Below are 21,438 nucleotides of genomic sequence, written 5' to 3'. Positions count from 1 at the left end.
TCTTTATCAGATTAAAAAAGTTAATCAAATTGTCGTTTTTCTAGTATTTAATTCTGACAATTTATGATGTATTTAATTCTGACAATTTATTCCATTGTTTCTTGAGCAGACATCCGCAAGACACTTTAGTTTAAAAAAGTCTAAAATAACCAATTTTCAAAGAGAAACACATGGATATCTCTTCTAGTCTTAATCAGGTAAAGCTTATAAGGTAACCATTGGTAATCGGACACGTCATTCTAAAAATAGGGGGCCCATAAAATTATGTCAACACTCCCTTTAAAAGTCAATAATGTAATTAACGGAAACAAAAATTTTTGAATGTACGAACCGAGCCTCTTTCTCTAACCATACATTCTTTAAATTAGAGATTATAGATTCAACAAATGGGAAAAAATTTAAACTTTCCCAATTATAAGCCAGGTCTGAAAATCCATTATTTTCAATTGGGGGTTTTCTCTCATGTAACTTGGTGGATTTCTACCTTCAATGTTATACTAGATACTAATACTAAGTAAAACAAACAAAGCCTACCGGTGTGAAGCGGAAATGAAGGGTCACTTGAAATAATATCTACAGTCCTTGTATGGATGTCAATATATTTAAATAAGGTTATGTGGTTAATCTCTCAAACTGAACCTTAACTTAAGTTACAAGTTCTGTTTAGGTTTTAGTTTAAAAATTCAATTCCGGGAAATCCAAGATTTCAACTGAGATTAGAAAATTTTCTTATTCAAGTTGATTTTTATTTTATTTTTCAGCAATTCATTGGGCGTTACTTTGAAGTCAGAATAAATTACATCTAAAGGTTTAAGTCGTTTAAAAGTTGAAATAATTTTAACTCTGAAAAAAAACTTTTTAAAAAACTAAATCATTTTTTTTTTCAAAAAAAGATATAAGACTTAAAAAATTGTTCACCAGAAAAAAGGGCAAAAAAAGTGTTTGAAACCAGTTCTTTTATATTGTTAAAAAACAGAATTAAATAAAAAGGATGTTACGATTCTTAATAAAGCCCGGGCAATTACTAATAGGTATAATAATCGACCTTAACAATCTATATTATAAGGCTCTTCGCTCATATATATATATATATATATTTATTTGAATGTTAGCCATAGGCCTAACGGCCGGACAAAATNGGGGGGGGGGGGGGGAGGGAAAATATAGGTTAATAAAAAGTTCGATTTTTTTTTCTTTTTAAAATTCAATTTTTTAAAAGAAAATTTGAAATTTTTTTCTTCAAAATTTGAAAATGTAATGTGTTTTTTTCAACGTTGAAAATTCGAAGAGATCGTTGTCATCAATCCGATACCCAGCAGTTGCTTCCTGCCTGTGCTAGGAAAAGGATCTCCCAAAGCAGCTCCAGGCTTCACAGTTCGGAAGAGCACTGCGTAGAGTTGCTCATGAGTCATAATGTATCCTACAGGGGAGTAGTGAGTGAAACATAGGGGGTAAATACAACAAGTACTCTATCTTCAGCTTGCCTCAGCTGAAAGGAGTATAACCCATGATGGGTATACAAGCCATGCACAACGATACCAGTTTTTTACTTTGCTAGCTGTGTGGACTGGTCTACTGTGGAAGATTCCACCTGATGGGGCTTTAAGGCATCCTGCTCCACATCTTTCATAAGGAGTGCAGTTATTGGTTTCCTTAAATTCCACTTAAGTCAGAATAGACTTTAACAAGAAGGAAAACAGGGAGCAATCCCTTATACCCTTCCTCCTCCAAACCTCCTTATCTCTCCTACCTGCTCCACAACTCGATGTCACAAGAACTATTTGGATAGGCCTCAAAGGGTAGAAACAAGAAATAAGAAGCAAGAAGAAAAAAGAAAATTTGGAAAAATTGGAAGGGAAAGCTCTTGATATTAGATATGGGGGCTTGCAAGACATACCCACCCCCACACACCAAGAAAGTACCAGAAATTATGTTTTTTGATTAGTCAGATGTAACTCATGAGTAAACAATTCAAAACAGAGTTTAGAAAAAAGATCCTCTCAGCTAGTTCTAACTTGTAGCATGGCATACTGAAATGATATCACAAAAAAATCTTTTTTTTCAAAACTAGCCAAAATATGACTGAAAGATTTTCACAATCAAGTGGAACTTGGCTACGGGGTTCCAGCAATTTTTTAAAGATGAATTTGACATTTATTAAGAGTGCAAGGCCTCTCTAGTTTACAATAGGATTGATAATATTGATAAGTAATAAATACAGGAAATATTTTCTAACCTTGTATTTATTATCCTGTTTACCAGATCTATAAAGGGGCTGTAAAACTGATAAATGCTAATGTATGCAGGGGTATATATTTTCAAAAATGAAGGGGCTATTTGGCTCTTACGAAAAGTAAAATTACAAAAGGTAGAATGTCAAAGGTAGGACAATTATAAGGAAAATCAACAAAAGGTAGAACAATCAAAAGGTAGAGTGACAAAAGGTAGATCAGTCAAAAGGTTGAAGGTTCAAAAGGTCCAAATTTCCAATTTTAAAAAGAAAAGTTTTTAAAAATAATTCTACCTTTTGTAAGAGAGCCGGATATTCAATGGAAATAGATTTTAAAAATCATTAAATTTCCTGAAAATCATTTATTTTGACCAATCAAGCAAAAACAACCCTTAAAATGAAGGCGATATCCTTTATACAACGGGTGAAGAGGCTTGGATGATTTTAATTAAAATATTTCCCCTGTGCTAATGGTGGGAAAAATAAAGAGACGTAAATTGTCCGTAATTAATTTTATTAGGGGCGGGGGGGGGGGGGGGGGGGGGGGGGAGAGACTTCGCTACTTTTAAATATCCCCCCAACTCCAACTTTTAATTTCTTTGACTGCTTTGAGAGAATAATTATCAACCCATGATTTTCAAAATTGATGATTATAGATTACACATTTCGAAAAATGCATAGGCGCAGAATTTCTTCTGGGTAGTTTTACGGCTAAGTCTATCAAACCTTGTTTATCCTTTACTAAAAAACATAGGAAAGTCTGGCAGATAGAAACATTGTGGGCTTAGCAACATTAACTCTAACCATTAATTCTCCAGGCTTGGAATAATATAAAAATTCACATTCTCTTAGAAGTTTTACCTAGAATGGCCATCCTTTGAGATTAAAAAATATCAGATAAAATTAACATATTGACTACATTTGCGGGATGTTATGTTACATAACTGTCAATTGGGATAGTAAAGTAAAATATATGTCCCGTTCTGCAAAGTTTACGTTAAAGAATTTGTGGATTTAATTATCGTTATGCATCTTCATTTTCATTCCAGAAAAAAAAACACCTTTGTACCCTAAATGCAATAATGAGTGTATTTTTAATAAGGGTCACTCACAATCATGTTGATAATTTAAAGAAAATATTATAAAATCAGTGTGATATAAATGTAAAATTTAATAATTTTTAAACTAGCTCCTTTTATTTACATTACATTAGGACTTAAACTTTAACATTAAAATTGAAATATGTCGCATAAAGGTGACATAATAGTTAAATTGTAATATAAAATGTATTTAAATGCTTTACTGGATTAATCTACTCAGATTGCGTGCAAATAAGATTAAATGCAGTACTGACACAACATTCAAAAATTTGCAAACTCACTATTGTGCAATTTCCGTCACACGAACTCCTCTCAAAATGTAAAAAAATACTCTCACTTTAAAACTATTGTGTTGTGCACTTAAAACACAATTCAATTTGTTTTCATGCTTTGTTTCAAAGATTAATGAACTTTTTGATATGTTGCTTGACTTAAAGAGAGTGCTCGCGATAATGAAGTGGGATACAGTAACAATGTCTGTAGAAATAGACATTAATTATTTTTCCGGTCTAGTTTATATTATTTTAACCTAAACTACATTTTTACCTTCAAAAATATTACTATGCAATCGCATATTAATTATTATGATACTGATAATAATAGTTATAATAATGATATGTACTGCACCTGTAATGGCCTAGCCGAGTTCATGTACTGTACTGTGTCTGCTCCTTTCCCGCCATCTTTAGGTAGAATTTGCCTGTACCCTGTACTGTCTGTTTGTACAGGTATTCTGTACCCAGCTTCTGTACTCTTGTTCCGTATATGTGAAGCTGTTGATCTGTACATGGAAGAATCTGTCAATTGTGGAGAATCTGTCCGCAACAAAGTCGCGGTTGAGTCAGTACGGAGACCAGCTGACGCCGCCATGATGGGGGCAGCTGTTCCCTGGGGTTTATTGGCGCCATCTTGTGACGGGCGGAGAACCGGTTTTATTCCAGCAGATGTCGACTGCTGCTTCTGGTTTAAAGAGAAGCTCTGCTGGTGGTTTATTTGCAGCTGTTTCTGCTGCTCAGGGAGTTTAGGCTGCTCGGAAGATACGACAGGAACAGGAATGCTACCAGCAGCTAAAAAAAAAAAAAAATTTAAAGGGACTGTAAACGTATTTTGAAGTGATTCCTCGATTAAAAAGTTGCAAGCCCGATTTACATTGGTACCACAATTGAAAATTTTAATTTTTAGAGAGAAGTAAAGCCAATAACAGAAGTAGTATGATGAAGCGGTCAAGCCGCTATTAATGAAGGGTCACTTTATATCAGTACAACATTCACTTTAATTTAGTGAATTTTAAATTATTGATAAATATATCTGAAAACAACAAACAGGCATTGTAAAATATTATTTATTAAGCTTTATTAGATAATCTTAAATCCCTATTCTATCTCCAGTAAGCTGATGGGATAACTGCGTGGACCAGATCAAGAAAGATAGATCAGAAACTTTTGTTTACTCAAGAAGTTGTACAGCAATTTCTGGGAGAAATGTAAACAATCCCAGTCGTATATATATTTTAAATGAGACATAAAGTGTATTTAAATGAGACATAAAGTGTATTTAAATGAGACATAAAGTGTATTTAAATGAGACATAAAGTGTATTTAAATAAGACATGAAGTGTATTTAAATGAGACATAAAGTGTATTTAAATAAGACATGAAGTGTATTTAAATGAGACATAAAGTGTATTTAAAAATGAGCTGTGTTCAAATTTCAAGTAAAGCTAATTTTCAGTATGCTCTGAGAAAGGTACAACTTTCCCAACTTGTTTTGAACTAAAATGCATACCTTTATCCCACAAAATGTAAATAAAAAAAGTAAGTATCTACCAGAAAAATGAAAAATTAAGTTCGAAATAACTTTTTATCTTTTGTATGGAATACAACTTTTGAACTATAAAACTAAGTATGTTTAAATGAGCTGTGTTCAAATTTCAAGTTAAACAAATTTTCAGTATGCTCTGCGAAAAGTGCAATTTACCCAACTTGTTTTGAACTAAAAATGCAAAATTTGTATACCACAAAATATAAATAAAAACAAGTATTATTTTCATAGAAAAATCTAAGATCAAAATATCTTTTTTCTAAAATTGTATGGAATAAAACTTTTTATAGTGAAGTTTTTTTCGTCAAATTGAAATTTTTTCTGAACTATTAAGTTTTATTTGAAGATATCACCACTGAAACGAGTTTTTCGGTAAATAATTGAATTTGAGTATTTAAACATTAAGAAAATAAATACACTAAAAAAAGATAAATTCCTAAAATGAAAAATGAATTAAAAAATTCAAACACTCAATACAGGTATACAGAGTATCCCAATATACATGACCATTAAGTCACGACTTTTAATTCAATAGCCTTTCATCACGTGGCATCATTTCGCGTATCCCAGTTTAAACTTGTCTTTGAAATCCCAAAATGTGGTGTAACAAAATTGATGGAGATATTAAAAAAGTGTCTATTTCAAAGCATCAAAAGAGGAAGACAACATTTTAAAAAGCTCATAACACGTGCTATGCTTTTCTAACGGACTTTGATGTAATTTTCAAGTCATCTCTAAATTACCATGCTTATTGGGACACCCTGTACTGTACATAACAACTTAACAGTTGCTCCAAATCTGCATAAAGCTATCAACAATGCAATATCGCGGTTCTAGTGCAAAAGAATTTATTCTCAAACCTATTACGGAGTCTATAATTGCTGGACAGTTCAGTGTCGTCATAAATAATAGATGGCATTGTAGTCGTAATACAAGTGGGTACATGATAAGGGTACTGGATACTGGGTACAGGATACTGGGTACATGATACTGGGTACATGATACTGGGTACAAGAGGTGTCCCAAAAAAAACCTAGGGTCCAAAAACAGGTCGGATTTTTAAATCTAAGTTATTTAACCCTTAACGGAAAAAAAACATTAACAAAAGTGCCTTTAATGAAAATGTAAGTATTTTTCTCTAAAATTTCTTAAGATTTGAATCAACCCCCCCCCCTTCCCCTCGCTAAACCTCTTTATGTAGTGTGTATGTGGTTCTTAATGAGGAAGACAAAAAGTGTGTGTTTACTCTGTAATTCCTAGTGCTGTTTAGTAATAAACAATTACGCAACAATTACACAATACACATGGTTCAACATGATACATGTAGCTATAGAGGTTTGAAGAGGAGGGAGGGAGGATGAACAAAATTTTACACATAAAATAAATAGATAATAAACAAGCACGATTTTTTTCAAAAAATTGTTAATATTGATTAAAATATTTTTTTGGAAGATTTTTCAAAATAAAGTTAATATAGAACGTTTTCACCAAAAAGATAAAGGTTAAAACAGATTTTCTTTAAAACATTATTTTATTGACCAAACAGTGAACGTGGTCCAGAATGTGCAGTGTGCACGCTCTCACGTAATAATCTATTAGCATTTTGCCAAATACTTCTCTTTAACTAAAGCTAAAAAATGTAAATTTCGAGAGGTAATGCTTGAAGTCGGTAGTTAGGTAAACTCAGGGTGGCCAAAACTTTTTTGAACACATCCGTACAAAAATCCGTACATTTTCAGAAGAAATCCGTACAATCCGTACAATTTTCGAAAAACAATCCGTACAATCCGTACAATTTTTTTTTTTTTAAATCCGTACAATCCGTACATTTTTTTAAACCAATCCGTACATTTTTTTTAAAAATCCGTACATTTTTTTAAAAATCTGTACAATCATTACAATTTTCGAAAAAATACTGAAGAAGTTGTAAACAAATAAATTTGTTCGTTTTCAGTCAAATATAAACTTTTTCACAAATAAATGTTTGAAAGAAAAAATTTACAATTTTAGAAAACATCCAAATGTAAAACCTTAACTTGAAAAGACTGTTAACAATATTTATTGACATATTTTGACCACAGTACCCTTCAGACCTTTATCTGAATAACAAGGAAGAAGATATTGTCGTTTTTCTATGCTTGAGTTTACCAACAAGTCACTTCATAGTAAAACCACAACTATGAATTGAAAATAATAAAATTGATGAGAACTACCATTGTGAACCGTATGTCACTTCATAAATTTGAGGAGAGTCACTTTAATTTCGTTAACAGTCTCTTTAAGTCTTATTTTCTCTTTAAAGTTTAAGAACAAATCTGTACATACCCCTAGTAAAGGTATAAAAAGAAGAAATGTGTATTTTGTACTTCAGAAGATAAATAAATAGAAACATATTGTTGAAAATGCAATAAAGTGCATCCAACTCAGCTTACTTGGGAAATGCATTTACAAATTAGACAATGCATTAAACGATCATATTTCGTACATTAATTTAATAGCTTTGTACAATGTAACCCCCTCCTTCCCTCCACTTCCTTCCTTAATCTTAAAAACTATCTTTAACGTTAAAGGGGCTGCCAACGCGATTACAAACTGATCCTACATTTATAAATCAACATCAACAAAGATTTTCAAGGAAGAAACTAGTGTATTTCTTCATAATGAAAACTGAGTAAATTTTTCAAAAATCTAAGTTGTCGGAGAGGTTGTAAAGGATACCGTTGATTCTGATGCCCAATTTTTCATTTTTTTGAAAAATATACACACCTGCTTTAAGTGTTAAGATTTATGGTTTTAGTTTGGTCATAAAAATCTTGTTAGAATTTAGTTATGATTTAGCATGTGCCTGCTTCTAAGTGTTAATAATAGTAGAGAGGGGAGGGCTAGAGAATAGGAGTAATTTATGTTTATTTCGCAATGGTTTAGTAGAAAAGGTATGCAACAATCTTTCTTAACTTAGAAAAAGGTTTAGATTTAAAAAACATTTTTTCGATGCAAAAAACCCATCAAAAATATCTAACAAATTATAAGATTGCTACCCCCCTGTCTAAAACCCTGTGTTTATGCATGCTTTAAACTAGTATTCACAGCACCTGTAACTTCACACAAATTGGCTTTAAGCATTTATGAACCATAATGGGTGGTGTAACAAGAGATTTAGGGGTTTAAATTTACACCTTAAACTTAAACATGGAACATATAGATAAAAAAGTTGATTCAACTTTTCAATTTTAAATCAAAAAATTTAGTACTACACATTTAGAATGTAAAATGTACAATGTACAATGTACAATGTAAAATGTACAATGTGCAATGTATTACAATGTACAATGTACAATGTACAATGTACAATGTACAATGTACAATGTACAATGTACAATGTACAATGTACAATGTACAATTTATAATGTACAATGTACAATGTACAATGTACAATGTACAATGTACAATGTACAATGTACAATGTACAATAAACAGGGGAAAATGGTGAAAATTACACGTATTCTTTCAAGGAAGAGTCCAAACTAATGATAGCTTCCAAAAAAATAATACCCCAACAACAACAAAATACCCCTGTTGCGCTTTTTCAATGTAAATTGCAACTTTTTTTAGTTATCATTTAAAGGAACATGCATATTATATTTAGCCCCTTTCAGGAAGTTCTAGTATTGGATTATATTTAATACTTTTGTTTAAGTTTGGGGTTCTAGATGTTAAAAGTTTCATTTATGAAAAACTAATTATTTTCTTTCTCCCTTTATGGTAAGGTTTCAATATTCCTGCATTACTTTATCTTTTACACGTGTCACGCATCTACCTTAGAACTGGTTTACTTCCAAAAATGACTTCCTAACTCTTTCTCTGACTGGACTTTCTGCCCTCTTCCTAACATGTGTTTCTCTGCATTAACTCTCTAACCCATTTCTAGCAATTCTATTCCATGATTTTATTCCTAACCCCTTCCTAACATGGTTACTCCCTAAGTTGATTCCCTAACCCCTTCATATCATTTGTACTCCCATAATTGACTCCATAACCCCTTTCTCACATAAACATTGTCTCATTTGACTCCCAAACCCCTTCTTCACGTATGTATTCCCAAAATTGACTCCATAACTCTTTCCTCACATAAGCACTGTCTCATTTGATTCCCTAACCCCTTTCTCACATATGTACTGTCCCATTAGACTTCCTAAAAATTCTTCTCTTTGAGTTAACTCTTCCTAACAGGTTTATTGTTTACTCCCTGAGTTGACTCTTCCTAACAGGTTTATTGTTTACTCCCTGAGTTGACACTTCCTAATAGGTTTATTGTTTACTCCCTGAGTTAACTCTTCCTAACAGGTTTATTATTAACTCCCTGAGTTGGCTACAAAACCACTTACCAACACGTGTTCTCCCTAAGTTGACTCCCTAACTCATTCCTTACATGTTTACTCTCTTAATTGACTCCCTAACCCTGTCCTAACAATTGCTACCTTTTAAGTTTATTCCTAAACCTTTTTCAAATATATGCATTCCCTGATTGATTCCCTAATCCCTTCCTCTCAGTTCATTCCCCTAATTGACTCCCTAATACTTCTCAACATATTTTTTCCTCTGAGTTGACTTCCTAATCCTAACTTCTTCCTGACATGTTTATTGTTTACTCCCATATCTGCAAAGGTATTAGTTAATTTTTTTACTTTTAAATCAAAATGATGTCAACTAAAAAAATTGAGGGATTCTAGAATTAGCATTTTCTGAAAGTTTTACAAAATCTGGTTTAACCCGACCAAGTCTAACAAATATCTTTGATGTGAGAAAAGTAAAAAAAGTTTTCCTATTATACATAAAAAGCTTTAGAACTCTCCGCTAGACAAACAGAGACCAAATAGAAGTAGAAACAGACAGACAGACATTGCATGTCTGATAAAGATCTTATTCATTTCAGACTTTTAGTCAGCAGTTTTAACTGGTAATTAGTCGTGAATTGGAGTTATTTTATATCAAGAATTCAAGGCGCTTAACACCCCTTCTCCTTAAACTTATTATCGAATCATTTAATTTAGTAAAAGGAATTATGAAAATTAAAATAAATTTTTGATTTTTTCCCTCAATTTAATTCTACAAACAAGAAATTAGCAAACTAAATTCAGATCTCGCAAAATTATCTAAAATTTTAAATGCTTACCTAATGCTATAATGGGTCCTATGACCCTGGCCGGATATGTGTAGGGCCCGTAGATAAAACCTCCAGGGGTGTTTAGGGACCCTGAGGTACCCCCTGCCCCAGCCTGCTGGGCGGGTTTAGATTCCTCTTTCCCCCCCTGGGCACCACTGCTTAAAGATACAACGGGAAACCCTAAAAAACGTAAAAATTAAAACATCATCCAATTAAAACGTCTAATTATTTTTAACTTAATATTTCTCAATATTTCTCAATGACCCCTCGGATTGTCTGGAACTGTTCACTGTTCAGTGTTCACCGCTGAACAGGTTCTGCAGTTCCGGAACGTTACGGAATAACTCTTAAATGACCAGAACTCTTTCCGGAAAACTCAGTGTAAAATCTGTTTGCAATTTTCTAAAATAACGTACCTAAATTGATTTAAAAATCGACAATTTCTCCGTTCAGAAATTATTGAACCTTTAAAACAAGCATCGTTTGAATTTAATTATCAACAATCCCATTTTTTAACTAATAGTTTTAAGGTAACTTCTTTTGCCCGCAACAGGTAATAGACAATAAAATAAATTAAGAAATTCTTGACAAACTTAAAAGTGAAATAATTTCTCTTCTTTTACTGAAGTTTAGTTTGAAAAGTTTGATATTCCCCCATTAGAAACCAAGTTCTAGAAATGGTATTTTTGCTTAAACTGCAGTTTTAAATCTTTATTTTAATAAAATTTAAATCTTTATTTTGATAAAGTTTAAATCTTTATTTTAATAAAATTTAAATCTTTATTTTAATAAAATTCAAATCTTTATTATAATAAAATTCAAATCTTTATTTTTAAAAAATAAATCTTTATTTTAATAAAATTCAAATCTTTACTTAAATAAAATTTAAATCTTTATTTTATTAAAATTTAAATCTTTATTTGAATAAAATTAAAATCTTTATTTTAATAAAATTTAAATCTTTATTTCAATAAAATTAAAGTCTCTTTGAATAGAAAAGAATAGAATTGAATGCATATTGCATAAGTCTTAAGTAAGGATATGAACAAAGTAAATTTTCACAATAATTTTTCAAAACAAACAAAAAAGATAAATCAATCTTTCAAAGTTATTAAACATCATTTTAAGTGTCTTTCCATTTTGATGAAAACTTCATTTAAAGTTAAACATAAATTGTAGGACAAATGATGTTTCCCCCTAACTTCAGGACAGATGATGTATCAGACAAATTATTATAGGACAAATGATTGAAGGACCAATGATGTGTAGGACAAATGATTTTTGGGCGACTAATGATGTGTAGGACAAATGATGTGTAGGACAAATGATGTGTAAGCCAAATGATGTGTAGGACAAATGATTTGTAGGACAAATGATTGTAGGACAAATGATGTGTAGGACAAATGATGTGTAGGACAAATGATGTGTAGGACAAATGATGTGTAGGACAAATGATGTGTAGGACAAATGATTGTAGGACAAATGATTATAGGACAAATGATTATGGGACAAATGATTATAGGACAAATAACTGTAGGACAAATGATTGTAAGACAAATGATGTGTCGGACAAATGATTGTATAGGACAAATGATGTATAGGAAAAATGACATTAATCCTTTAAGCCAACATTGCAATAAAGATTTAAATGGTAACTGTATTGGATCATTATTAAACTAATGCAGACACGAGCAAAATATTAAAAACTGATCTACCCATAAAAGATAAAGTTGACAGGTCTTTAAATAAACCACTTAAGCCTAATTTGCCTTCAATCAACGACTAAAACTCATATTTAAGTAAAAACGAAAAGACCGTCAATGACAATTATAATGTTAATTTATCTAATTCAAAAGTTCCGAGTAGAAATATCAACTAAGCTTCATTTTAATCAAAAGTTCTCGGATCTGAAAAGGGCCTGTTTACGTTATTACAATGACTCTCCAACGGTCCCTTAAAAATCTCTTTCTTAGTAACAATAAGAAAGATAAAAAATTACGCGTACAGTCCCTTTAATAATTATATTTACCTGATGGTGCAGCAATGTAGTACCCTCCTTGGAAGGATGCTGGATACACCCCTGGTCCAGGAGAACCAGGAGAATTCTTAGCTCCAGGATACCCCTGGAAACTGTAGTTAGGGGGGTAGGAGTAGGAGAAGGGTTGATTAGGTTGCTGACTATACCCCTGGGTGAACCCCTGTGACTGTGGCTGTGTATACCCCTGTGAATACCCCCCTGGGTTAGAGGACTGGGTGTACCCCTGGCCTGTGTTCTGGGAATATCCTCCTGGTAAACAATACAGTTCAAAATAAGAATCTTAAACGATAATCTTGACAAGTTTAGTAGTTAAGAAATACATACATATTTCATGAGAACATTAGAAAACAAAGCAATTAAAAAGTACGAACATACATTTGTAAATTCTTCTAAGATGGCAGGCGATTATATCAATAAAGTGAAGACGACTTTTTATTTAAGTTTTAATTGTAAGTAAGTGAAGTGAAACAAGAGAAGCTTTTTTAAATGACAGCGTCTCTTTGTTTCCAGGTTTTTGTGCATCCATGTTGTTTATAAGCTTGACATAAATCAAAATTGAAATGGAAAATAGTCCTCGTTATATTGATATAATCGCCTACCACCGTATGATGCATACATTAGTACATACAATGATAATAATAATAATAATAACTATAATAAAATTATAAAACTGATTTTAAGAGGGATGTAAGAACAAGAGAATAACATTCTATAACATTTTGATGTACTGCATACAACTACTATGGTGTGAATCAATGAGATATTGAATAGAAGGAGGGGGCGATAGGGTTTCCGTACACTTAGCTGTGACGTTTTTAGACTGCTTAAGAACTAGTTTTTGCGTAACAACAATAATAAAGATTGTAAACAATAACACAAATAATAAACAGACATCTAGGATCTCTGGCGCATTTATAACGGGGGGGGGGGGGAGGATAACCTTGAATTTGATTGAAAATGTCTCTGTAATAAGGTCCTTTTCGTATATAACAAAAATCCTTAACTTTTCAATCTTTTTTAACAAGATAATACTACTGTCACAGTTTACTAACTCATGTTTGTATATATTAGATCGGCTGCCTTTGACATTGTCGTTACGCAAAAACTAGTTCTTCAGAAGTCCAAAAGCGTCACAGGAAAGTGTACGGAAACCCTATCGCCCCATCCTTCTATTCAATATATCCTTGGTGTGAATATTTACAAGAAATGTACACTTTGAACTCCATTTCAGGCCCAAAATGCCTAAAAATATTAATACCAAGGGAATTTCTTACTATCAATACAATTTGGCTGAGTAGAAAATTGGCAAGATTCTAATAATTATTTGTAAATATATTTCAATGTTTGTTGTACTTTCTCTTGTTTGATCAAACTTTTCTACGACATTGGGTTGCAAAGATATATGAATTAGAAAATCAGAGTTTGCGGCAAAAACTAAATTACTACATGTCCTATATTCTCTGTGTGAATATGATAAAATTAATTAATTTAATTATGCAATGAAGTAGATTATACATGATTCTTTGTACTTAATAATTCCATAGTTTGCATTGCAAGCTGTAAAGGGTTCGGTGATGTATTTTGAGAGAAGAAAAATATTCTTGAATTAAGATAAATGAAGCACAAGGCAGACAAAAAGACAGAAAGACAGGAAGAGAAGTTCTCAAACTAGATTCATATATTGACAGATGGATAGATAACTAGTCAACCAGATATTCTGTCAAGGTAGAAAAGGTAGATAGATAGATATATGGATGGATAGAAGATAGATAGATACTTAATATAAAGGTACAGATAGATAGTTGGAAAGTTAGGTATATAGTACGATAGATAGAAAGTTCGGTAGATAGATAAAAAATAGACATATAGGTAGATAGATCAAAATAGATGCATACTACGAATTAATGTGCTTTAAAAAATGTAGAACTGTACAATTCCTGAATAGTACTGACTGTTATGCTGCTGTACCCCCTGTACACTCTGTACATAACCTCCACCGTACACCGTGGTTGGAATTGTACTCTGTACACTTTGCATATATCCTGAACTGTACACTGTACTTGGGAGTGTAGCTGTACTCTGTGTCTGTACATACCCTGGATTTAAATAAAATGATATTCAGTGTTTTTCCAATCTTATTTCTTCATTCAACGAAAATACTAATTTTCAAATATCACTCTTTAGAATTGATTTAACTTTAACTTTAATATCTGACGAAGAATAAAAAAATTAATCCCGATGGAAATTTTCGAGAATGGTTAAATATAGCCTGCCATTTTTTAGAAAAGGCTAAAAAGAACTTTTCAAGATCCGGATCCGTTGGATCCGCAACATTTTTGCTTCTTGGATCCAAATTCGCAAAAATATGCGGATCCACGAATCCGGATCAAAGGGCAAAATATCAACCAAAAACTGCAAAAAAATCTTTTGTTCTAAAAACTTAAATCTGAACTGTGGAAAAAAGAGAGATTATCGAAAATGTCATTATGTCTGAATGGTTCATCAAGTAGTTGCATACAAATTATTGAAAAAAGTAAAAATAATAATTCGAAAATTTTTCTTCTGTTAAAAAATTAGTAAATCTTAAATAATTGCTAATGACCTGGATCCGGATCCGGATCTATTTTTTTCCAGTGCAGATCCAGGATCCGGATCCTAATAAAAATTAAATGGATCCTTAGCACTGTTTTCAGGGATTAATATCTTCCAAAATTACCCTTCAAGAGGGATGATACTTCATCTAAGCATTTCTACCTATTTTTATTTCCCTTCATCTCTCCCCCAATAATAGTATTTTTTAACATGACTGAAGATGGGGGGGGGGGGGATCAATTAGGTAGTTAAGTAAAATAAAATACATCTATATATAAAGTTGTAATCTATGTTTGTTAGTTTGTCCGATCATAACTCAGAAACCCCATAACCGATTTGATTTTGATTGGGGAACTCGGGAGACCCACGGAAATGTTCTTAACTTGGTTTTGAGATTTTAAGTTTAGTGGGTCGAAATGTATATGAGAAAATGGCTAAAATCGTAATTTAAGACTAAGTGCGGGTAAACGGCGGGATACACTACGAGTAACCTGGGAAACGCTGGGTTCTCAAGCTAGTACTAGATATAAATATAAATTCCACTGTTAATCACTATTCCTGAAGAGTAAGGTGGCGAAGAACTAAATTGTTGTCCAGAGTAATTAAACCCATCCAGGGGCTTCACAGATGAGATAGAACCAACATGGGGTTTAGCCTGAACACATCAAATTTACAGATATTCAATTGGATCAGAGGATAGAAAATGAATAAAAATAAATAAAAAATGAAAAGCCTGAACAAACCAAATAAATTGAGTCTTTGCCACAATCTCAAACTGATGGTGTAAACTTTTGATATTTTAAACTTGGGATCTTTTCATTTCACAAAATTCACACTTTAAAATTTAAGTCTATGACATTGGGCTGCAAAGATATAGAGTATTTGTCAAAGACTCAATTCCTTTACAAATATTAAATTGGAGAAGAAAAATAAACTCAGAGGCCGAATTTAAAGAATTTGAGCCGCGGCTCAAATATGGTTGGTTCCACTTAAAATCGTATTCAATGTTTCAAGATTTTAGCCGGCGCTCAATTAAAACCTGTTAATGGGGGATTTGAGACGATGCTCAAATTCATTAAAGTCTGACTCAGACAAAACGTTCGACAATAAAATAAAGAATTTAAGAATATCGAAGAAAAGAAAGTAATCCACATCTTTTGAGGAATAGAAAATGAAAAATAAACAAAATATTTAAAACACTATTTCAATGGAATAAACGAAGCAAAAATATTAAGAACAGAAACCAACATCCTTCAAGAATACAAAAAAGAAATAAATGTAAAAAAATTTTATGAAAGGATTAAATAGAAAAACATTGAAATGATAAAAAAATAAAATATTCTTTTAGGCATTTTTTTTGTATGGAATATAAATAAGTAAGAAGCAGAAGTATTGAAGAAAAAAACTGTTTATAAAATAAAGCATTTTTTAAAAATTTATAAAAAATGAAGCAAAGCATTGTGGAAAGATTGTTCTTCTCTTTAATGGAAGATATAAATAAAAAAAAGTTTTAAATAAATAATAATAATGAAATAAAAATGTTTAATGGGTAAAAATTAATTTAGTAAAATAAATAAGTTAGAAGTAAAACTTTTTTAAGAACAAAAATTTAAAATAAGTAAAAGTATTAGTAGAAGAGAAAAGAGTGGTTTAAAGATAAATTTTAATTGGTGCGAGACTTTTTTTTTTAAAGTGATAACAGCTAAATAACAAAACTTTCACTCAGCCTTTTAAAATATGGCAGAACGGATTCACAAAGATATCCTTTAAACCTTTATCTGATCCCTCGTGAATCGTGATGAAAATTTTCTTTAAATTACATCAACAATTCCTTTGAACTTAATATTTTTTTCAATTTCCCAAGAAAAATTATAAATTTGCAAGATGAATCTCAAAAAATCTAAAAAGTTTCTTGGAAAAGTCTGATTAAAGTCGTTAAACGAGTTTTCTTGGTATCATCGGGCAAGAGTTTTGCCCAGTCATTCAGACATAAAATACGTACAAAACAATGCAAAAAACACATTTACACCATTTGTGTTAGATTGCATTATTTGTTGCATCTTCTGATTAAAACGGTGTCAAAAAAGCATCCCTGAGGTATCAATAATTTTCTCTTTGAGAGTTTGAAATTTTATTTGTGATTTCTCTTTTTAGTGACTTACTGAGTTTTGCTTCAGAAAAAAGTATATTTTAAGTAAGAAAAACAAAACGTCAAAATATTCCGAATTGATGATCACAAAAACATAGACACCGTTGAAATGACAAGGACCCCTTAAAAATCAATTATTTTTATCATTTTTATAATAATTTTTATATAATAATTTTTATCAATTATTTTTATAATAATTAAAACACTGAAATGTGTTCAGCAATAGAAAGAACCCAAAACATAATACAAATCTATAACAAAGAAAAAAATATTTTAATAAAAAAAAAATTTATATCTTTTAATACCTGTGTCGGGGTTGGAAGGGATCGGACAGGTATAAGAGTGGGCGGAACAGTGGCAGTTGGGGGCGGAGCAACAAGGGAGGAGGCGGAGGAGAGGGGAGAGGCAGATATTTGTCCGCCCAGACTATGTAAAGCTGGACTCTCATAAAACCCTAAACATAAGAACTTAAGTAACGTTCTTTCTGATAAACTTTTTTGATAAAAAAGTAATTATATATTAAAATTGAATTTTTAAAACATTTAAAAGTTAATAATACCTAATTTTACGATGTTTTCGTACATTTTTAAGAAAATAATATCCTCTGATTTTCTAACAAATGTTTGGGCGAACAACTTCCCAAAATATGCAAGTATTCGGTTTTTCAAGCTAACAAAATAGAAACGTAATTAAGTATGATACATGTAAACTGTAGATATCGCCAGGACTACTAGGAGAATAAAATATTATATCTTCATCCAAGAAATGTTTTTGCTAAAAAGATATTTTTGCACTGCGGTGTTTATATTCCTCCCATAAAACAATGTAAAAAGACCTAAAATCTGTTTTTATATTCTTCACACAAACACAAATAAACAAATCCGTGGAGGCTCCATAGTTTTCTTTTCATTATTTTTTTTTTCAGAAAAAATAAAACCGGTCTCGGAAATTCTTAGTTTATTAGAATATTACCTGTTATTACCCCTTTCAAGCGTTCTCCCTTAGCCCATTTAGACCCAATAAAAGGGGGTTTTGGAACCCCTACAGAGGAAGTTTTAAGTCCTTTCTGCTGTGACGGAGAAAATTCCTAAAAAAATATAATTATATATATAAAATATATTATTAATAATCATTTATATAAATATCTATACGTATATATTAGTAATCTCTGTTTATCTGTTACGTTATTTGTTTAATTGTATTTCCGATCATAACTCATGAACCCTTTGACAAAATCGCCTCAATTTTGATCTTAGTTCTTTGTTTCAGTGCTGAGGATCCGGATCCGGATTCGTTGGATCCGCAAGTTTTTACTCTTAAAACCCAAATCTGTTTAAAAAAAAGAGAGATTATAAGAATTTCCTCATTTCTGAATGGTTCATCAAGTTTTAGGATAAAAATAAGAGAAAAAAATAAAACAAAAATTTGAAAATTATTTTTTGTTAAAAAATGACCTGGATCCGGATCCGGATCCATTTATTTCCAGTGCGGATCCAGGATCCGGATCCGCATCAAAATTAAATGGATTCTTAGCACTGATCTAAAAATTGAAAACTGACTTTTATAGAGAAAGTTTAGTTTCTAGGCGACGCTGGATTCCCAATAATATAATAGAAAATGCAAAAAATTTAATGAAATCCTACTAACCAAGAATTAAGGATTAAGAAAAAAATAAAAAAGAAACTTAGAATTTAATATTCTTTATTCCCAGAATAAGCTAATTTTGTTTCAGTCAGGTTTACTTGTTGTACACTGTACAGGTTGATAAACAGTTTTATTTTTGTGGATTACAACTTAACAAAGAGAGTTTCTTCCCATTTAAGAAAGTTTTAAATTACTTTTAAGCTTTTATGATTTAAACACTAAGTTTTCTTGGACGTAAGTTTCTTATTTTATTTTTAACAAATTGGTGATTTTATTATACAATCGGCCTAAATCAAATATATATGTCTTCTAAAACAGTTTAGCCGAAAAATGCTCATAATGAACCTTAGCGACCCCCCCCCCCCCCTATTTTATCAACTTGTAGTTTTACTTATACGTTTTAAACAGACAATTTCCAAAATACAGCACAATGTTTTTCTTTTATTAGAATTTAAATTACATTAAGTCTGAATAAATATATTTCAGGGCAAATCTTTAAAATAAAACTTTGCATTCGATTAACCATATGTACATATAGATACAGGGACCGTAAACTTAATATCAAGGGATTCTCCATGGATAAAATGGCATATTCGATTCAAAACCAGAACTCTAAAAACTAGTATCAAGTATGAATAAGATATTCATGTTGTTGTTTTTAAAAACTGTTCATTTTTTATTTTATGGTTGCTCTGCGACAGTGACTTGTGCATTGAACACGTTTTTATCTAGAAAAGCGACAATATCTTCCACATTATTGATCAGTTTCAGTTTCAGTAGAAGTTAAAATTTCCATTTACTGTGATAGCGCCGATTAAAGGATTCATAACTCTGATTGGATAATGAGATAGATAGAAAGATATATGTTACCGCTATACTATTTCTATTGGTTCAGAATAGACACCAAACACATGACTGAACCCTGATTGGATCATGCGCTAATGGACTCGGCACACAGGAGTGCATATTAAGGTACTAAAGGTCCAGCATTCCCTTCTTTTCATGGAGGGTCACTTGAAATTACGCTTACAGTCCCTATAAGCCAAACAAGAAAAGAAGAAAACGCAAAACGATCACCCAAATCTCTGGTATGACGTAAATAAACGACACGAGTGTAAATCAGGGAGGATGATAGTTCTCTTCCTGTGTGCTCAGTTAGCTGTACTGGACACTTACACTGTTTACGAATATTGATATACTATGGGTTAGGCCAGAATCTCCTTATAATAAACAAATATGCAGTACGCACTCGGTATAGTTTATGGCCTTTTACAATTAGTAAAGGATTAGCGTACATCATCACTCTAAACACTATAACCTCGTTGGTGTAAATGTTCCTAAAACTACAAGATATTCAACTTATGTATAACTTTAAAATAGATTTGAGTCCAGATAAATGAGTAGTGATATGATCAAATTATACCAGTTACAGATATTTACAAAAGCACCACCTCCCATCTCAGTTTCGAATCTAAATATCTAAATATCTAAATGTCTAAATGTCTAAATATCTAAATATCTAAATATCTAAATATCTAAATATCTAAATATCTAAATATCTAAATATCTAAATATCTAGATATCTAGATAAATTTGGCCTTTAGTTGTACTATGAGATATCACATCTATGAAAGGAACTAATTCTCTGCCGCAAACTCTGATTTTCTAAACCCTATATATTTGCAACCAAATGCCGTAGACCTTTGATATTTCAAAATATAAAATCTAAAAATCTAATTTCGAAACTTTACAGGTTTTCGACATAAGGTTGCAAAGATAAATGGATTAGAATATTTGAGTTTATAGGACTCAATTCCTTTACTCTATTGCGCCTCCCGACTTCGAAATGTAACCCTGGCTATAAGGATTTTAAAGCTGCTTCAAAGCGGTTTTTTCTATCTTTAGTTCTGAGGAAGTATTTGAGGAAATCCTGGCTGAACATTAATAATAATTTTAATATTCTAGTTTACCGAGAAATACATATCTTTAATTCGTTTCGGTAATATTGTAATCGTTTAAAAAGGGTTCTGTCGCAATTTCAAGTGAACCCTGAGTTTCTATATCTGATTGTCCAATTCACACTCCTGTATGCCGATTGGCGGTAACATCTATCTTTCTATCTCATTATCCAATCAGAGTTATGAATACTTCAATCGGCGCAATCAGTAAATGTAAATATTTACTTCTACTGAAACTGTGGTGTTCACAACGGTGTTCCCAACGGTACCCTGAACACCTTTTTCTGGTCAAGAATGAATGTGTTATTTATGTTTATCTATTTTAAATCATTATTTTTAATTTATGGTTTCTCTACAAAACTGAATTGTGTATTTTTCTTGCAGAGACAATATGAAAAATGATCAAAATAAAACACTTATTGATCAAATGTAGGTTTAAAGGCTACCCGGTACCTTAAAAGGTAATTATCATAATTTCAAATTCTTAAAAATATTTCATAAATTTCAAATATCTTCTTAATTGACGGTTGTGTGGAGAAATATTAATTACTAGGCTTTTAGGGCGCTTTGCGCTTCCATTTCAATTGAGAACATGTTCTCTTTGAATACATTGAAATTTTTTTCTCTCTAAAATTTGCGATTTTTTTAAATAATCGTTGATTTTTAAAATTTAAAATTTTAAATTTTGTTAGAGGCAAATTGATCATCAATTAACCTTCCCTGGGGTCACGTGAGGTCCCAC

The 21,438-nt window shown here is 31.5% G+C and overlaps 1 protein-coding gene across 1 annotated transcript in view; it reads right to left on the bottom strand.

The window, feature by feature from the left end:
- The window catches only part of LOC111701139 (uncharacterized), a 53,822-nt gene that overhangs the window by 7,502 nt on the left and 24,882 nt on the right, over positions 1 to 21,438 (bottom strand). Inside the window, exons 4-10 of the mRNA XM_023472302.1 lie at positions 18,067 to 18,181; positions 17,400 to 17,548; positions 15,504 to 15,600; positions 14,291 to 14,449; positions 12,345 to 12,602; positions 10,325 to 10,495; positions 3,958 to 4,397 (exon numbers count right to left, since the gene is read on the bottom strand). Of these exons, the coding sequence (XP_023328070.1) occupies positions 3,958 to 4,397; positions 10,325 to 10,495; positions 12,345 to 12,602; positions 14,291 to 14,449; positions 15,504 to 15,600; positions 17,400 to 17,548; positions 18,067 to 18,181 (1,389 nt within the window). The remainder of the gene's footprint in view (positions 1 to 3,957; positions 4,398 to 10,324; positions 10,496 to 12,344; positions 12,603 to 14,290; positions 14,450 to 15,503; positions 15,601 to 17,399; positions 17,549 to 18,066; positions 18,182 to 21,438) is intronic.

This window comes from Eurytemora carolleeae, unplaced genomic scaffold, assembly GCF_000591075.1.
Source record: "Eurytemora carolleeae unplaced genomic scaffold, Eaff_2.0 scaffold85, whole genome shotgun sequence".
NCBI classification, from domain to species: domain Eukaryota; kingdom Metazoa; phylum Arthropoda; class Copepoda; order Calanoida; family Temoridae; genus Eurytemora; species Eurytemora carolleeae.
The sequence above is the reverse complement of the archived record's forward strand: the minus strand, read 5'-3'. Positions and strand labels throughout refer to the sequence as shown.